General features: G+C 45.3%; 1 protein-coding gene across 1 annotated transcript in view; it reads left to right on the top strand.

Annotated features, from left to right (window-relative positions):
* The window catches only part of TVP23A (trans-golgi network vesicle protein 23 homolog A), a 41,572-nt gene that overhangs the window by 19,149 nt on the left and 4,520 nt on the right, over positions 1 to 17,903 (top strand). Inside the window, exon 5 of the mRNA XM_029220848.1 lies at positions 17,455 to 17,599. Coding sequence (XP_029076681.1) covers positions 17,455 to 17,599 — 145 coding nt within the window. The remainder of the gene's footprint in view (positions 1 to 17,454; positions 17,600 to 17,903) is intronic.

Raw genomic sequence — 17,903 nt, 5'->3', positions numbered from 1 at the left:
TGTGTGTGTGTGTGTGTGTGTGTGTGTGTGTGTGTGTGTGTGTGTGTTCACCTTCATTGGAGTGGGGTTTGGTGTTGATACAAGGCTCAGCTATATATCCTGGCAAGTGATGCCAATGACGTTTCCTCAGTAAAGACCAGCTCAATAAATTCGGGTTGGAATCCAAGGGGAAAGGCCTGGGTCTGGCCCTACTCCAGCCCTAAGGAAATTCTCTTCACACAGGGGCTCAGCCTTGGGTGTTCCACGACCAATGACTCACTCCTGACTCATTACAGGAGTAAGGAGGCTTCCAGAATGACTCAGAAGCAGCCAGAGATCGTGTTAATGGATCCTTATTTTTTCTGGCATTACAGTACAGATGTATCTCCCCCGCAGATCGTAAAATACTTTAGAATAGGAAGTGCAAAGGGACAGTCAGCCGACTGACTCCAAGCCTCCAAGCCTCAGACATACTCTTTTGGGCCATGGAGGTATTTTAAGTGACTGTGAATTTATATTTAAATATTGGAACAGGTCACATTAGCAATCTGACTTTCTCAGAGTAGATGAGCCACAGAGACAGAAGGCAGATTGGTGGTTGCCAGGGGCTGTGGAGAGGAAAAAATGGGGAGAAACTGCCCAATTGGTATGGGGTTTTACTTTGGAATGATGGAAATGTTTTGGAACAACGGTGTGAAGTATTAAATGCCACTGAATTCTTCACTTTAAAATGGTTAATTTTATGTGATGTGAATTTCACCTCGATACATTTTTTGTTGTATTATTTTTAAATATTACATTTAAATATTTAACATATTAAATTAAAATATTTAAATATTTTAAAGTATTAAAAAAATACTTTAGACCTTATTTTTTTGGAACAGTTTTAAGTTCACAGCAAAATTAAGGGGAAGGTACAGAGATTTCTCATATACCCCCCTCCCCGCCTCCCACAAATAGCTTCCCTCATTATCAACATCCCCTGCCAGAGGAAACATTTGCTACAATTGATGAACCTACATTGACACGTCCCCATCACCCAAAGTCCATAGTTTACATTAGGGTTCACTCTTGGTGTACCTTCTATAGGTTTGGACAAATATAATAACATGTATCCACCATCACAGTATCATACAGAATAGTTTCACTGCCCCCCAAAAACCTGTTCACTCCCTCCATCCACCCTAATCCATGATCTTTTTACTGCCACCATAGTTTTGCCTTTTCTAGAATGGCATATAGTTGGAATCATACAGTATGCAGCTTTTTCAGAGTGGCTTCTTTCACTTAGTAATATGCAATTAAATCTTTTTTTTTAAACTTTACTCTGGATTGCTGACTTCTTGTGAATGGCTGTTAGATTTGGAAGGGTGGACCTGTCCCTTCAGGGTGAGCCCCAGCTCTCACCCAACGAGCTGACTTTTTTCCTACCCCAGCTCAGCCCTCTAAGTACCTGAGTTTGCAGCACCCCCATCGCCACCCATCAAGGACAATGGGGAAGAAACAACAATACTCCAACAATAGCATTTCTACTAGGCTTTCCAGAGGTGCAAGAAGCTTTGAGTTGGAATTTCTAATACTGTAGTTTTCTCCGCAAACCTCTTGAAGTTGATTGAGGGGCCTGTTTGCAGTAGCCCGGCCTTGGGGGTCAGGCTGTACATGGCCATCCTAGCCCACTTACCCTGAGCCCCCGTGTTCCTGCTCATGCCCTGGCCTTTTATATGCTTCACTCTCTGCTCCCTAAATTTGTCCTTTAGATCTTAAAATATTTTGTGTGTGTGTCCAAATCCCTATTATCTTTTTAAAAAATTAAAAAAATTTTTTATTGAAGTATAGTTGGTTTACAATGTTGTGTTAGTTTCAGGTGTAAAGCAAAGTGATTCAGTTATACTATATATATGTGTGTGTGTATATGTGTGTGTGTATATATATACATATATTCTTTTTCAGATTCTTTTCCCTTATAGGTTATTACAAAATATTGAGTAGAGTTCCCTGTGCTATACAGTAGGTCCTTATTAGTTATCTATTTTATATATAGTAGTGTGTATATGTTAATCCCAAACTCCTAATTTAACCTGATCTTAAAATATTTTTTAAAAATTCATTTATTTTTAATTGAGATATAATTCATATACCATAGCATTTACCCCTTTAAAGGCTACAATTCAGTGGCCTTTGGTATATTCCAGAGGTTGTGCAACCATCATTACTGTCTAATTCCAGAATGTTTTCATCACCTGCAAAAGAAACCCCATGTCCTTTAGATCTTCATCCTCATCACTAAGAACCATCCCCTACTCTGAGCTAGGTGCCCTTCCTGTCAGCCCCAAGTGCCCCCAGCCTGGTGGCCAGCTGTTGTGTCCACCTCTTGGGTTTGCTAAAATGTCACGAAATAGCCAAGAGCCTTGTGGATACCCTGCCCTCATAACTAAAGGATTAGCACCTGGAATAGCAGGGGCAGCTGGGGGCACCCTGCACCACTGTCCATTCTGACAGGATAGTGGCCATGCCATGTTGAATATTTTGATCGTGACTCTGCTTACCCCATTAATGACACCTTTCAGACTGAGTTGAAATTGCCCATTTGCACATATATACAATGGAATATTACTCAGCCATAAAAAGAAACGAAATTGAGTTATTTGTAGTGAGGTGGATAGACCTAGAGTCTGTCATACAGAGTGAAGTAAGTCAGAAAGAGAAAAACAAATACCGTATGCTAACACATATATGGAATCTAAAAAAAAAAGGAAAAAGGTTCTGATGAACCTAGGGGCAGGACAGGAATAAAGACGCAGACGTAGAGAATGGACTTGACACGGGGAGGGGGAAGGGTAAGCTGGGATGAAGTGAGAGAGTGGCATGGACATATATACGCTACCAAATGTAAAATTGATAGCTAGTGGGAAGCAGCCACATAGCACAGGGCGATCAGCTCGGTGCTCTGTGGCCACCTAGAGGGGTGGGATAAGGAGGGTGGAAATGCAAGAGGGAGGGGATATGGGGATATATGTATATGTATAGCTGATTCACTTTGTGATACATCAGAAACTAACACACCATTGTAAAGCAATTATACTCCAGTAAAGATGTTGGGAAAAAAAAATTTCCCATTTGCTTCTTTGCTTCCCTCCCCCGCATGCCCCCCACCCCAGTGATGTTCATGAGGGCAGGACTTGGTGCATTTGGTTCACTGTACTTCGCTTGGATCTGGCATGGTGCTTGGTAAATAATAGGTGTTCAATAAACGTGGCGCCGTTGCTCTAGGCCCAATTTCTCAAACTGCCTTATTTCTTAAGCAATTTTGAAAATCAGTTTAAAGCATCTATAATTAAGTTGACTATGAACTTAATTTTATGTTGTTGGACAATTTAAACTGCAATTTCCATTTTAGGCATCATTTTGTTTTGTTTTTTTTGTTTTGTTTTGTTTTTTGTTTTTGCGGTACGCGGGCCTCTCCCGTTGCGGAGCACAGGCTCCGGACGCACAGGCTCAGTGGCCATGGCTCACGGGACCAGCCGCTCCGTGGCACGTGGGATCTTCCCGGACCGGGGCACAAACCCGTGTCCCCTGCATCGACAGGCGGACTCTCAACCACTGCGCCACCAGGGAAGCCCTTAGTCATCATTTTGAATATCGAATTATCCTGCAAACGATAAACACACATGCACGGCAATTACAAAACTTACTGCTTTCAGGGTGATGGGAAAATTTAGTGGTTGATGAGACCCCAGATGAAAGAATTGTAAAATATAGCAACAAAATATGTTAAATTGGAAAATAATGTTTGGAAGCAATGTCCTTAAAACGACTTAAAAAACTTTTTACTTTGAAATAATATCAAACTTACAGGAAAGTAGCAAGAATAGTACAAAGAACTGAGACGTGTCCTTTACCTTGATTCAGCTATTGTTAACACTTTGCTGTGTGTGTGTTTATTTTATGAAGTGTTTAAGAGTAAAATGAACATATAATGCTCACTTCCTCCTGAATCCTTCAATGTGTATTCTACGAACAGGATATTCTCTTACATAAACAGAGGACAGTGATTCAAAATGAGACACTTACCTAATCTTCAGTCCGTGTTCCCATGTCTTTTATTGTAATTTTTTTTTTTCCCAGTTCAAGATCCAATTGGGATCACCCATTGCATTTAGTTACTCTTTTTTTTTGGCCACACTGCATGGCATGTGTTATCTTAGTTCACTGACCAGGGATTGAACCCACGCCCCCTGAAGTGGAAGCGTGGTGTCTTAACCACTGGACTGCCAGAGAAGTCCCAGTTAGTTATTCTTGAGCTTTTCTCTGCCTTTTTCTGTCTTTCGTGACATGGACAGTTTTGAGGAGTAAAGGTTTGCTATTTTGAGGAATGTACCTGAACTTGGGTCTGTCTTATATTATTCATGACTAGATCCAGGTCATGATTTTTGGCAGAAATGCTGCAGAAATGATGTTGTGTTCTAAAAGGCCTTTTTTTCAAGCTCTGTCACTACTAAAGGTGGCCCAGACTTGGCACTTTTTTTGCCCTCCACCACATCTTACCTGCATTTTGCTGCTCAAAGAACCCAGGCTCCTTAGAGAGGAGCCACTTCCAAATCTTGAGGCAGAAACTGGTCAGACTGCATCTGGAACATCCTTTTGTTGCCAGCAAACACAGATATTTTTTAAAGTGTCACAGGCTGTTCTAAAGAAGAAAAACTAGTTTAATGAGGCTCCCACAGTGTTTGCTAAATGAATTAATATGATTTTATTCAATTCTCTCAGTAAATAACCTGTAAGGCTCTTTGTTTCTAAGATGCTATCATTTAAAAAAAATTATTTGATTGACATATAGTTGATTTACAACGTTGTGTTAATTTCTGCTGTGTAGCAAAGTGATTCCGTTATACATGTATGTATATATATATACACATTCGTTTTCGTATTCTTTTCCATTATAGTTTATCACAGGATAATATTGAATATAGTTCCCTGTGCTATACAGTAGGACCTTATTGTTTATCTATTCTATGTATAATAGTTTGCATAAGATGCTATCATTTGAAGGTACACTGGTTCAGTTATAGCTCTTGAGGGTGGGGAGTAAATACCATATTAATATTTGCATCCTTTAGTGGATGCATCCTGATTCCAGACACATTAAAATGGTCAAAAAAGGGACTTCCCTGGTGGTCCAATGGTAAAGAATCCGCCTTCTAATTCAGAGGACGCGGGTTTGATCCCTGGTCAGGGAAGCAAGATCCCACATGCCGCTGGGCAACTAAGCCCGTATGCCACAACTATTGAGTTCATGCACCTCAACGAGAGAGCCTGTGTGCTGCAAACTACAGAGCCCACGTGCTCTGGAGCCCACGCGCCACAACTACAGAGCCTACGTGCCCTGGAGCCCGGCGCCTCAACGAAGATCTCATGTGCTGCAACTAAGAACTGACACAGCCAAAAAAATAAGGAAAATAAATAAATTTTTTTTAAAATTTAAAATGGCCAAAAATAAAAATGCAGGAAAGACAGGATTCTATTTAGCAGATGAGGAAACCAGTGCTCCCAAGAGCCAGATTACAGACCCAACCTCACTTAAGGGTATTTGATGACTTCAGATCCTGCCCACTGTTGAGCAGAATCTAGTAGCTAAAGCACATTAAATAGGTGAATTCTACTCTCTGCAAAAAAAAAAAAAAAAAAAAAAAAAAGCATCTCACTCACAGTGAGGGGGACGACAAACAGGAATACAGGTTTCTTACCTCCTTCAACCTCCCTGAGGTACCACCTGCTCTAAGTGCCTTCCTGCTGGCTGACTTCTGCTCTGACCTTCTGGAAAAATCAGTCGTTGGCCTCTCTGCTTTTTTTCTCGCCCTCAGTTAATAACTCTGAGTCTCCTGTTTAAAAGAGGTGAGCGTAACTGCAGCTGCCCTCGTGATCTCCCCCCACCACCAGCTGTCTTCAAGTAAGACTGCAACTCTTCATTTTATCACCCGGATTCTTGGAGGAAGCTGACTCTCGTTGCCCTTTCTGCCCTTTGAAACCACCGGACAAAACATAATGTGGATTATACAGAGTTTAAACTCTTCAACATTAGAGCCTGTATGTGTTAGCTACTGCTGTATAACAAGTTACCCCAAACTTAGCAGCTTCAGACAACAAACATTTATGATCTCACACTGTGCCTGAAGCTCAGGAAACTGGGGCAGCTTAGCTGGGTAGTTCTGTCTCAGGGTCTCATGAGGCTGCTGTCATATTAAGGCCTGACTGGGGCAGGAGGAGCTGCTTCCAAGAGGGCTCCCTCATGTGGCTGTTGGCTGGAGGCCTCAGTTTCTTAGACATGTGGACCTCTCCATAGGGCTGCTCCCAACGTGGCAGCTGGTTTCCCCCAGGGAGAGCAAGGGAGACAGCAAAAGAGAGTGACCAAGACAGAAGCCACAGTGTCTTTTATGACCTAATATCAGGTATGATAAACAATTACTTCTAATGTGTACTATCAGTCATGCAGACCAGCCCCAGTGATTCATTGTTGGAGGGGACTGTACAAGGGTATAAATGCCAGGAGGTCGGGATCATGGGGGCCAATTCAGAGGCTGGCTACTTACAGATCCCAGCCCAAAAAAGGAACAAATGCATGTGTGCCTACAGAGTGCCCACTGTACTCCAGGCCCTGATGTTAAGTAGGTGTGATTATCCCCATTTTACAGGTGAGGAAACTGAACAAGAAAGTTTGAGTCACTGGTCTAAGGTCACACAGTAAATGACAGAACTGGAATTTGAAAGGCAGTAGTCTGCTTCCTTAAAAAAAAATTATTAAAGAGTTCCAAATGTATACCAAATAGAATAATATAAATGAGCCCCATGTGGCCATCACACAGCTTCAGAAATGATCAACTCCTGAACAATCTTCTTTCATTTATACCCTGCCTCTCCCCCTCCCCCTGATTATTTTGAAACAAACCCCAGACATTACATCACTCCAAACATAAATATTGTGATGTTATCTCTAAAAGACAAGAATTGGTTTTTAAAAGCAAAACCACAATAGCATTTTCTCACTTTAAAAATGGTTAACAATTCCCATGATATTTCAATCAAGAAATACCCAGGGTCCAAATTCCCTTGATTGTCTCATAACTTTATTATTTGTTGGAACCACAATTGAATATCTTCCACATTTTGCAGTTGGTGGCTGGATATCTTAGGTCCCTTTTCATCTGTAGATTTCCCAGTCCTCTCCTTGCTCTCTCTCATTTTTTTCCCCCTTTGCAATTGATTTGTTGTTCTGTTGAGCTTCTCACAGTCTGGAAAATTGCTGATTGCAACCCTGATGTGTCCTTTAATCTTTGCCTTTGTTGCCTATGTTTCTTGAGCTTGGTGAGATTCAGGTGTGATATTTTGGGGGCACAGCTGACTTCAAAGGAGGGGGTGAGTTCTTCCATCAGGGGCTCCCAATGCCTGGTTGTCCTCAGCTGCTTCTCTTGAATGCATTAGGGGCTTCAGCATGGTGGCATTCTAACGCTATCATTCTGTCTCCGTTTGTAAGCCGAAGGAATCCAGAACGAGAAACTCCCCCTCTTCAAATATTTAGTCATTGCAAGATACACTTTACAGAGAAAAGACATAATAAACGTTTGATGCTTGCTCTTCATTTTTCCGCTTTCAAGTGATGAGTTTGTTCCCCAGCATCCCTCATAAGTGACCACTGAGGGTTTTGATTAAGTATCACATGACTCACGGGCTACAACATTCTTATTGCTGCTCAAGTTGTTCCATCTTTGGCCGGTGGGAGGCTCTACCCATTGGCCGCTGAGTCTCTTGACCTGGCTCTCATGGTCTTTGACAGCTTCCTTGCAACCTGGGATGTTCCGATGTCCCAGCCTCATCAAGCTGGGATGGCCTGGAATCGCCATTTCTCCAAGCAGCCCTGGCTCCTTTGGAGAATGGAGTTTAGAAGCCACGGTCTGGTTTCCTCTCCTGTGCCAGCTGTCTGGCTCTGTGGCTAGGAAGTGCATCAAGCAGGGCTGACAGCATCTCTTAGTGGACGTATTTTGGGGATTCACTGTTGTCACCAAGCACGGGTCCCTTTCAGTTGACCTGCAGTTCCTCGGGGCAGCCAACAGGAGGGGCAGCTATGAAACTCCGGGCTGAGATTGAGTGTGGCTGATTCTGCCACTCAGAGCAGCTGCTAGCCCATAATGCGCCTCCTCCGTGCAAATCAGGAAAGATGCTCCTTCCATGGGCAGGCAGTTCCCTCCAGGGCCTGCAGCTGGAGAGCAGAGCATGCACCTGATTCCAGCAGCGCATCACCTGGGCAATTGCTTCTTTGCTCTGACCCTGGGGCAGTTCACTTCACCTCCCTGAGCTCCCGACTCATCTGCAGAATGGCTCTCTGTCCCTTTCCAACCTCGCTTATTTTCTTTGGGCTCATTTGTCCCCAGGCGGGTGTTATGGGTTGACTTGTATCCTCCCCAAAAGAGATATATGGACGTCCTAACCTGCAGTACCTCAAAACGTGACTTCATTTGGAAATAGGGGTTTTGCAGATGTAATTAGTTAAGATGAGGTCATCCTGGAGTAGGGTGGGCCCCTAGTCCTATATGACTGGTGTCGTTATAAAAAGATGGCCATGTGAAGACAAACACTTGGAGAAGGCCATGAGACAACACAGGCAGAGGTTGAAGTGATGCAGCTACAAGCCAAGGAAGGCCAAGGGTGCCAGTTGTCATCAGAAGGTAGGAGAGAGTCCTGGGATAGATTATCCCCCAGAAGGAACCAATCCTGCAGACAGAGATTTTGGTGTTTGTTTTGTTTTGCTTTGTTTTTTTGAGCACAGCGAAAAAGGCAGGTTTTAAGACAACGTGATTTTGGTGTTTTAAGTTGCCCAGTTTGGTGTGCATTGTTACAACAGCCCTGGGAAATGGATACAGCAGTGACTGCTTTCCCCTGTTCCCTGCTACTCTGAGGGTGGTCCATGGACCTGCAACATCAGCATCACCTGGGTGCTCATTAAAATGCATCTCAGGCCCCATCCCAGACCTCCTGAATCAGCGTCTGCATTTAACAAGAGAGCCGGGTGGTTTGTATGTGGAGAAGCACTGCATTATATAACAGGAAGGTGGCGGAATGATTAGCCCCCAGGGCAAACGCACAATTATTTCTCTTCATAGTTGGTATTGAACTCTCACTGCCCACCAGGCAGTATCCCAAGCCCTTTATGTACATTATGATTCTCATGTAATCTTCCGGGCAGCTCCGTGCACTCGGTACTTCCCAATGTGTGCACTGCACTACTCCAGGGAACACGATTCACACTGACTATGATTGAATGATGCCCCCTGGTGTTGTGCAACTCAGCATCCCTGACTCTTATTATCCCATTTTATAGATGAGGAAACTGACACACAGCGAGGTTAAGTCACTTGCTCAAGGTCACACAGGTCCTCAGTGGTGGAGCTGGGATTTGAATCTGCTAATTTGTCTCTGAACTTGTACCCAGGACCTTTTACTCACCGCCCAACCCCTCTCTCTAAAGGAGAGCCAGTGAAGGCCGCGTCTTTTCTCCCGCCATTTCTTCTCTCTTTTAAATTGTAAAATACACATAGCGTCAAAGTGACGTTTTTAACCATTTTATTTTATGTATTCATTTTTTTGGCTGCGTCGCGTGGCTTGTGAGATCCTAGTTCCCTAACCAGGGATCAAACCTGGGCCCTTGGCAGTGAAAGTGCTGAGTCCTAAACACCGGTCCGCTGGGAAGTCCCTTAACCATTTTAGAGTGAACGATTCAATGGCATTTAGGACATTCACAGTGTTATACAACCATCATCACTATTCCATTCCAGAGTATTTTTATCACCCCAAAAGGAAACCCCATAGCTATTAACAGTTGCTCCCTGTTCCCACAAGCCCCCGGCAACCAGTAATCTGCTTTCTGCCTCTGTGAACTGGCCTATTCTGGACATTTCAAGAATGGAATCCTACAATATGGGACCTTTTATGTCTGGCTTCTTTCACTTAGTATGTTTTCAAGGTTCCTCCATGTTGTCGCATGCATCAGTACTCCAATAATTCTTTTCATGGTTTTTTTTTTTTTTAGTTGTGGTTAAATATACATAGGAAAAAAATCTACCATTTTAACCATTTTCAACTCAGTGGCAACAAGTCCATTCACGCTGTTGTGTCACCGTCACCACCATCCATCTCTAGAACCGCTTCGTCACCCTAAACTGAGAGCTTGTGTCCATGGAGCAATCACTCCCCATTTCCTCCTCCCACCAGCCCCCAGTAGCCTCTATTCTACTTTCTGTCTCTATGAATTTGCCTTTTCTGGGTAGCTTAGGTTAAGTGGAATCATACAGTATCTGTGCTTTCGTGTCTGGCTTCTTTCCCTGAGCCTAAGGTTTTCAAGGTTCGCCCACATTGTAGCAGGTATCTGTGCTTCATTCCTTTTTATGGCTGAGTGACACCCCATTGCGTGGACAGGCCACGTTTTGCTCATCTGCCTGTCCGCTGATGGACATTTGGGTGGTTTCCACCTTTCGGTGATGGTGAATGTTGCTGCCGTGGACGTGCGTGTACACGTTTTTGTTTGAAGGCTTGTTTTCAGCTCTTTTGTTTTCCCATTTCTTCTGAAAACTCTGGGTCTTTAAGGAATTTGGCCCATGGTTCCAGCAGCAGCAGCAGGGGGCAGTGAGCAGTAGCTGGGGTGGAGGTAGGGGAGTTGGCCTGGGTGCCCCCAGGGGAGAGGTGAGGGTGCTTGCACAGGGCCCATCCAGGGCCGAGCGGCCAGGGGCCCGCTGACATTTTGCCGGTGTTTTGCTGCCACGCATACCCAGCCAATAAAGTTGGGGTGTCTCTCTAAAAAGAAAGAAAGAACAGAAACTAGAGGGAAGACTTAGTGACCAGAGGGAAGTCTGTTCTTTTATTCACTTCCACACTCAAACCTCTATTGTGCTGACCTTTGAATCAAAGCTATGAGGACTTAGCAATCAGCACCTGCTCAGACATCCCCACAGCCTTAAACCTGCCCGTCCCGGGCCCAGATGTCGGGGGAGGAGGAGGATGTGCTGTCATTTGAAGCAAGAAGTTGGAGTCTGAAGGATGACGGAGCTATTGTTGCATCTGGAGCATTCTAGAGAAGAACAGTCCAGCCCCCATGGTGCACGCCCTGGGTTAGCCAGGCCCACACGGTTTCTGAAGGGCTCATAGGGTCCTCTGCTTTTTTGGGTGTGGTTTCCTTCCTTCCTGCTTTGTTCCCCGAACTGAGTTTATCTTGAAAATGGAACAAAGGAGGGCTCCTGGATGGCAGTGAGCATACAGATCACCTGGGGTCTTGTTAAAATGAAGATTCGGGCTCAGGGGGCCTGGGGTGGGGCTGCTGATCCTGCATTTCTAACAAGCTCCGGGGCACGTGGGAAGCAGGTGGATGGGCCGAGGGCTGGGCAGATGTGGTCTTAGCTGTCTCTCCGTCACACCTCGGAGTCCCCTTCCTCCCACGTCTTCCTGGTGTTACGCTGCTGTTAGCAGAAGAGCCACCTGACTCTAAGTGGGTGTCGGGGCTGAAGAAATAAATAGCAGCATCCTACTTCTTTTCAACAACAGGGAAAAACATCTAACGGAAGACATCCAAAAAGATCATCACCTGCCGAGGCTTTTTCTCACTTTCTCCTGTTCTCAAAAATCTCGACCATGAATGAATCAAACAATAAATAGAGTGATATTAACCACAGCGACCTGAGGCCCCCTCTGGTCTGGCATCGTAGGTATTTTTCATCTCAGAAGCCTTGGACATCTGAGGTTAAATGTAACTCTCCCATTTTATAGATGAGTAAACTGAGGCTCTGAGTGGTTTAGTGCCCTGTCCAGGACCATGTATGCAGCAAGGATGGAGCATGAATGTGGATCAGGGTTCTCTGGCTTTCACTGTACCCACTGTCCAGGTAGGGGCCAGAGTGGGCATTTTTACTCCACAGAGAGTGGTGGCCCTTTTTTTTGCATAGGGACTGGTAAGCCCAGACGAAAGGACCTGCTTTCTGGAATTTTCTCACACATTCAACTGTAATGGCCAATTACTCAACTGGGGATTTTTAGGTCTGAATTTATTTTTATTTGGACCACAGATGGCCCCCAGAATATCAATGGGCTTGTTTTTTTCTGAAACGTGTCTTGCCTCAATGCAAAGTTGAGGCTGCCTCTGATCATTTCTTTGTTTTTCTATTTTTTAATTCAAATTTACATAAAAGTACAGAGAACAATGACCCTGGTATTCCCTTTGCCCTGCTCAGTCATGATCAGCACGTGACCAGCCTGTTTCGTCTTCACCCCCATCCACTCCCCACCCCCGGATTATCTTGAAACAAATTCTAGACATCATCTCAGATGCTATTTTCATAGCAAAGTGAAGCAAGGAGAAAAGATACCATCTTTCCTCAGACCTTTGCCACAGTGAAAAGCATAAGGCTTTGCAGAGTGTCTGAAAGAGAATTTAAAATAGGACGTCTGATGAGGAAGTCAGTCTTCAAAGTATTTGAAACCAATAAAGGGCAACTTTTAAAGAGACTATTAGATCACTGCTGAATTGAGGATTAAATCAACCTTCCCCCACCCGGCCCCAAATCAAACGCGCTTTAGAAGTTTGTGGGAAGGGGGATGCGTATGGTGCCTGTGGGATGCAGTCCTCCCCACGCCCACCACCGACTTTACTCTGTCTAGACAGGGCACCGCGCCCAAACTGTGTCCATTTTTTGTACAGAGAATTCCCATAAGCCCCTCCCCACCGCAAAGTTCCCCCTATTATTAACATCTTGCATTAGTGTCATCCATTTGTTATGATGAACCAGTACATTATTATTAACTAAAGTCCATAGTTTCCATCATTCAGGGTTCACTCTTGGTACTGTACCTTCCACAGGCTTTGACAAATGTATAATACAGTATCGTGCAGACTAGTTTCACTGCCCTAAACATCCCCTGGGCTCCAATTATTCATCCTCCCTCTCCCCTAACCCCTGGCAACCACTGACCTTTTTACTATCTCTATAGCTAAGTCTTTTCCAAAATGTCATAGAGTTAGAATCATACAGTATGTAGTCTTTTCAGCCTGGCTTCTTTTACTGTGTAATATGCATTAAGGTTCCTCCATGTCTTTTCATGGCTTGGGAGCTCATTACTTTTTCGCGCTGAATAATGTTCCATTGTGTGGATGTACTATGATGTATCCATTCACCTACTGAAGGACATCTTAGTCGGTTCCAATCTGGGGCAATTATGACTAAAGGTGCTAGAAACATCTGTGTGCTGGTTTTTGTGCGGATGTAAGTTTTCAACTCATTTGGGTAAATAGGAGTGCAGTTGCTGGGCTGTAGCTCATGTAGAAATTTTAGGGTGACTTGCAGAGATTCTTCTTTGGTCAATGGCTTCAATCAGAATTTTTATTGAGGTGTAGCATACATACAGTAAAGTGCACTAATCCCAAATGTACAGTTGGATGAATTTTTATACACATGCCCACACAGGTCAAGATGCGGAGCATCTCCAGCATTGGGAGCCCCCTTGTGCGCCTTCCCAGTTGCTGGCCCTCTACCATCCCCAGAGATAACACTGCTCTGACCTCTAGCACAATCCATTGTTTCTGCCAGTCAGGCAGCTCCCACCCTGCAGCTTTGGAAAGGGGATTTTTTGGGGGTGCGGGTGGAGAGAAGAGGCCGTTAGTGACAGTTTGCTTCATTTTGGTTTGTTTTGAATGGAGCCTAATTTTATCACCAAATTCTTCTTGCCCATCCAGAGCAGGGATTGGCACAAGTTCTGGGTAAATATTTTCGGCTTTGCCAGCGATTGAGTGAGCATGGCTGCGTTCTAATAAAACTTTATTTACAGAAATAGGAAGTGGGCCAGATTTGGCCCTTGGGCTGGAGTTTGTGAATCCAGGGTAGAACAGTGCTTTTCCTTTGCAAAGTTCATGTCCAGGCCCCACTCCAAATCTGAATCTGCCTGTCCCGGGTCCAGGGCAGTGTTGCGTGCATTTTAAGGCCTCCTCGGGTAACTTTCAAGCACATTCCATGAGAACCTACTGGGTTTCCCTCCAAGGTGGGGGACAAGGCATGTCCTGGGCCCAGAACTGTGAAAGTGGATTTAAATTTAAACAGAAGCCCAGCTAGACCCTCCCCACCTTGACTTAGGTGATCTCATTTCTCCTTTCTCCATCAGTCATTCTCTCCTCTTCCTCTTGAGATAACAGGCTTCTGCCTGGCGGGTGGAGGGCGCGAGATGGATACCAGAAAATACTCCCGTTGAGGATAAGGAAGTTTCCTTGGTGAAAGTGGAGGGGCTGGGGGAATATGGGGAGATCAGGAGTCTTGGGGAATCCCTGCACAGTTGAAAAGTCAGCCCCTGGGGAGTGAGAGAGAGAAGGTTGTGGTCAGAGGGGGAATTTTACAGTTTGGCTCCTTGGAACAGTTTTGAGTGACAGTGAGACTGTCAGCTGTTCACAACGACTGAGCATGGTGTGTGTTTCAGGCATTACGTACCTGCTACCTTCACTTGATCTTTTTAATCGAATACCCTCGGCAGTGGCTCCTGTGGGCATTCCCATTTTACAGAAGTGGAGACTGAGGCGGTGAGAGGTTCCGTAGCTTAGGGACAGCCGAGGAGCTACTCAGAGGTTGGAGCCGGGATTTGGACCCTGGCAGTCAGGCACCTCTGTACTGTTTGCCTCTCAAGGGGGTGACCAGGTGGATGCCTGGGAGGGGGGAGTTGGAAGCCGGTGGCATTGAGAGGTGGAGGCGACTGTCGGCGCATGTGTGCTCCATGGCTGCGGAAGTGGCAGGAGAAAAGGCTGGGGGGGACGGAGGACCCCATGTCAGGGAAGGGTGGGCAGGCTCAAGCCATGGCCTTCAAAACTCTCCAAACTAGAAAGCTGATCTGAGACCACATCCATGTTAGCGGTGGGGCACAGGCTGGGCAAACTGCAGAGGTGGACAGAGTGAGGGTTTGGAGGGTTGCCCAGAGAACAACCCGCGTAAAACAGGATCAAAACAATGTTTGGAAGTACAACGGGCATCCTTTTCTACTTGCTTTGGATAATTATAACAACAGCAAAAACAACAATAATAATACCTTCCATTCAAGTTACGGAAACAGTCAACCAGGACTCAACTAAATAAACAGAACCTTCCAACAGGTGGAATTTTTCCTGCATTTTATTTCAGGAAACCACAGTCAAAAATAGAAAACCAGTGGGTGGGCAGGGGATTTATTTGAATGCATAACTTCCAGGTTTCACCCTGGATCAGCGCACACTTGGGTCTCTTGTAAACCTTTTAAGTCTGTATTGTTCTACAACAGAGGTCCCCAACCCCCAGGCCACAGACCGGTACCAGTCCGTGGCCTGTTAGGAACCAGGCCGCACAGCCACAGGGGAGCGAGCGAGGCTTCATCTGCCGCTCGCGCCCCATCGCTCGCATTACCGCCCGAACCATTCTCCCACCCAGCACACCCCACCCCCACCTCGTCCACGGAAACATTGTCTTCCATGAAATCTGTCCCTGGTGCCAAAAAGGTTGGGGACTGCTGTTCTACAAAAAGGACAGATGTCCCCAGTGAGCCTGAAGGGACTGGATTATGAGGAAGGTTCAACACAACAAATATTTGCTGAGAATCCTAATGCCAGGTGCTCTGGGGGATATAAAACTATTGAAAACATGGTCTCTGCCCTCGAAGGATGTTCAGTTATTGGAAGAGGACTCATTTATCTTGGAGTGAAGGGGGCAAAATTGTACTTAGACAATTAGTTGAAAGATCCTCAATAAGGTTTAAGGTGAAAAGGGTATAAGAGACTCCCAAGAGTCTTAACTTCTGGAACATTCCAGGTTTGGAAGTGCTACGTGATCATGTCTAATTCTTAAATGCCAGGTACGGTCACCAGGAGAGCTCAGCATCTGAAAGGCACAGGTGAGAACGTTCTGGAGGACAGCTGGGGTTCTGGCACAGCCCCTTCTTCCTTTAGAACATGAGGAGTAAATGCAGATGTCATTACACATCCTGCCTCTGAATCTTAGCTGACGCTCCCTTGGGTGTCAGAAACCCACGGTTCTATAGGAGCCTCCTGGGTGCTTACCCTGACCACCTTCCTTCTTGGAAGGTCAAGCAGGCTTGTCCCCCACAGGCCTGCTGGCTACCTTTGCTCCCCCCGATGTGGCAAGCCTGCGGCTCACAGGCCAGTGTGCAACACAGCCTGTGGCATTTTGTTAACATAATTAGTGACCTTTGTGTAAAAATCTGATTTCCCATGAAAAGTCTGGGTTTCTGGCTTCCCGTCAAGATATCGGATCTGGCACTACTAGGTGAGGTTTGCTGAGTAGAGTCACCTGCCCTCCCCGCCCAGCAGTGTATTGCCACCCGTCATGGGGCTCGCACGGTTGCTTTTCATTTTATTTAAAGATAGTTTCTTTTTAATTGTATAGAAGTTTTTTAAAAAAATTTTTATTATAGTTGATTTACAATGTTGTTAATTACTGCTGTACAGCAGAGTGACTCAGTTATACATATATAAACATTTTTAATAATGATTTTAAAAAATTCTTATTATTTTATTTTTATTTTTTGGCTGCATCGGGTCTTAGCTGCGGTGCTCGGGCTCTTCGTTGTGGTGCGCGGGCTTCTCTCTAGTTGAGGTGCAAGGGCTCAGTAGTTCGGCACACGGGCTTAGTTGCCCCGTGGCATGTGGGATCTTAGTTCCCCAACCAGGGATGGAACCAGTGTCCTCTGCGTTGGAAGGCAGATTCTTAACCACTGGACCACCAGGGAAGTCCCTATATACATTCTTTTTCATATTGGTTTTCCATTATTGTTTATTACAGGATATTGAATATAGTTCCCTGTGCTATACAGTAGGACTTGTTGATCCATCCTATATATAATAGTTTGCATCTGCTAATCCCCAACTCCCAGCCCATCCCTCCCCCACCCCCTCCTCCTTGCGCACAGCTGCTTTCTGGCTCCAGCGTTGAAATGCAGCTCATCACAAGTGGCCAGGGGTTGGCGCCGACTTGTGCATGTCGTGCTCGCTTCCCTCCATCAGGAACACGAGGCCCCCGCTGATGTGAGGCTTCTGCACCCGTGGGCTGCACATGGCCGCGCTGTTCAGTCACTGGCGGAATAACCCAGCATTTCCCTTTGGGGAATTGGTCACTGTCGCTGCTAGGCAGGAAGGTGGTGATCAATGTCACCGACACAGTTCACGTCAAAGGTGACCCATTTGCAAACAGGGCAAGTGATATTTGGAGTCAAATTAGGGGAAAGTACTGGATTCTTTAAGAGGGTGGGGAAAAAATGCTGGTGCGATGAGGATTGTTTCGAGCCTTCTAGGTTAGCGCTGCAGCCTGAATGAGTTTGGGTTTAAATGTATGCGGAACATGTGGGACATGGAAACCACAGAGTGAGTTCAGCCACTGCCCTTTGGGCCCTGGAGTGAGGGGGCTCTGGGTTCTTTCCTAGGCACCCGGTGGCCACGTTTTTCCACCTGTTTTTCCGAGTAAGTGCCATCATCACCTACGTGGGCTGTGACTGGTTCAGCAGAAGCTTCGTGGGCTGTTTTGTCACCGTGCTTCTCCTCCTGTCCTTCGACTTCTGGTCTGTGAAGGTAAGGCCCCCTCACCTGTGACAGCCTCGCTCCTGAAACACGTGGCTGCGTTTCCAGATGCTCACAGTTCTGATGCATGTGGCTGATTTGGGCTCAGAGGCACTTTGGTTTAAACTGCTGATGTGTACTTAAGAATACTAAGCCGAATACTGTCACTTAAAATTAGAGAAAAAAATACATTGCTTAGTTGAATAAATGGCTTCTGTCATGCTTGCAAACATGTAGTGTATGAGGGTGACAACTCCATAGGGCTTTGGATTTTTTGTAAATTTTACATATGACATAATATTATAAATAATATATT

This window comes from Monodon monoceros, unplaced genomic scaffold (assembly GCF_005190385.1).
Source record: "Monodon monoceros isolate NGI ecotype Baffin Bay Population unplaced genomic scaffold, NGI_Narwhal_1 Super_Scaffold_13, whole genome shotgun sequence".
In the NCBI taxonomy this organism is placed as follows: Eukaryota; Metazoa; Chordata; class Mammalia; order Artiodactyla; family Monodontidae; genus Monodon; species Monodon monoceros.
The sequence above is the reverse complement of the archived record's forward strand: the minus strand, read 5'-3'. Positions and strand labels throughout refer to the sequence as shown.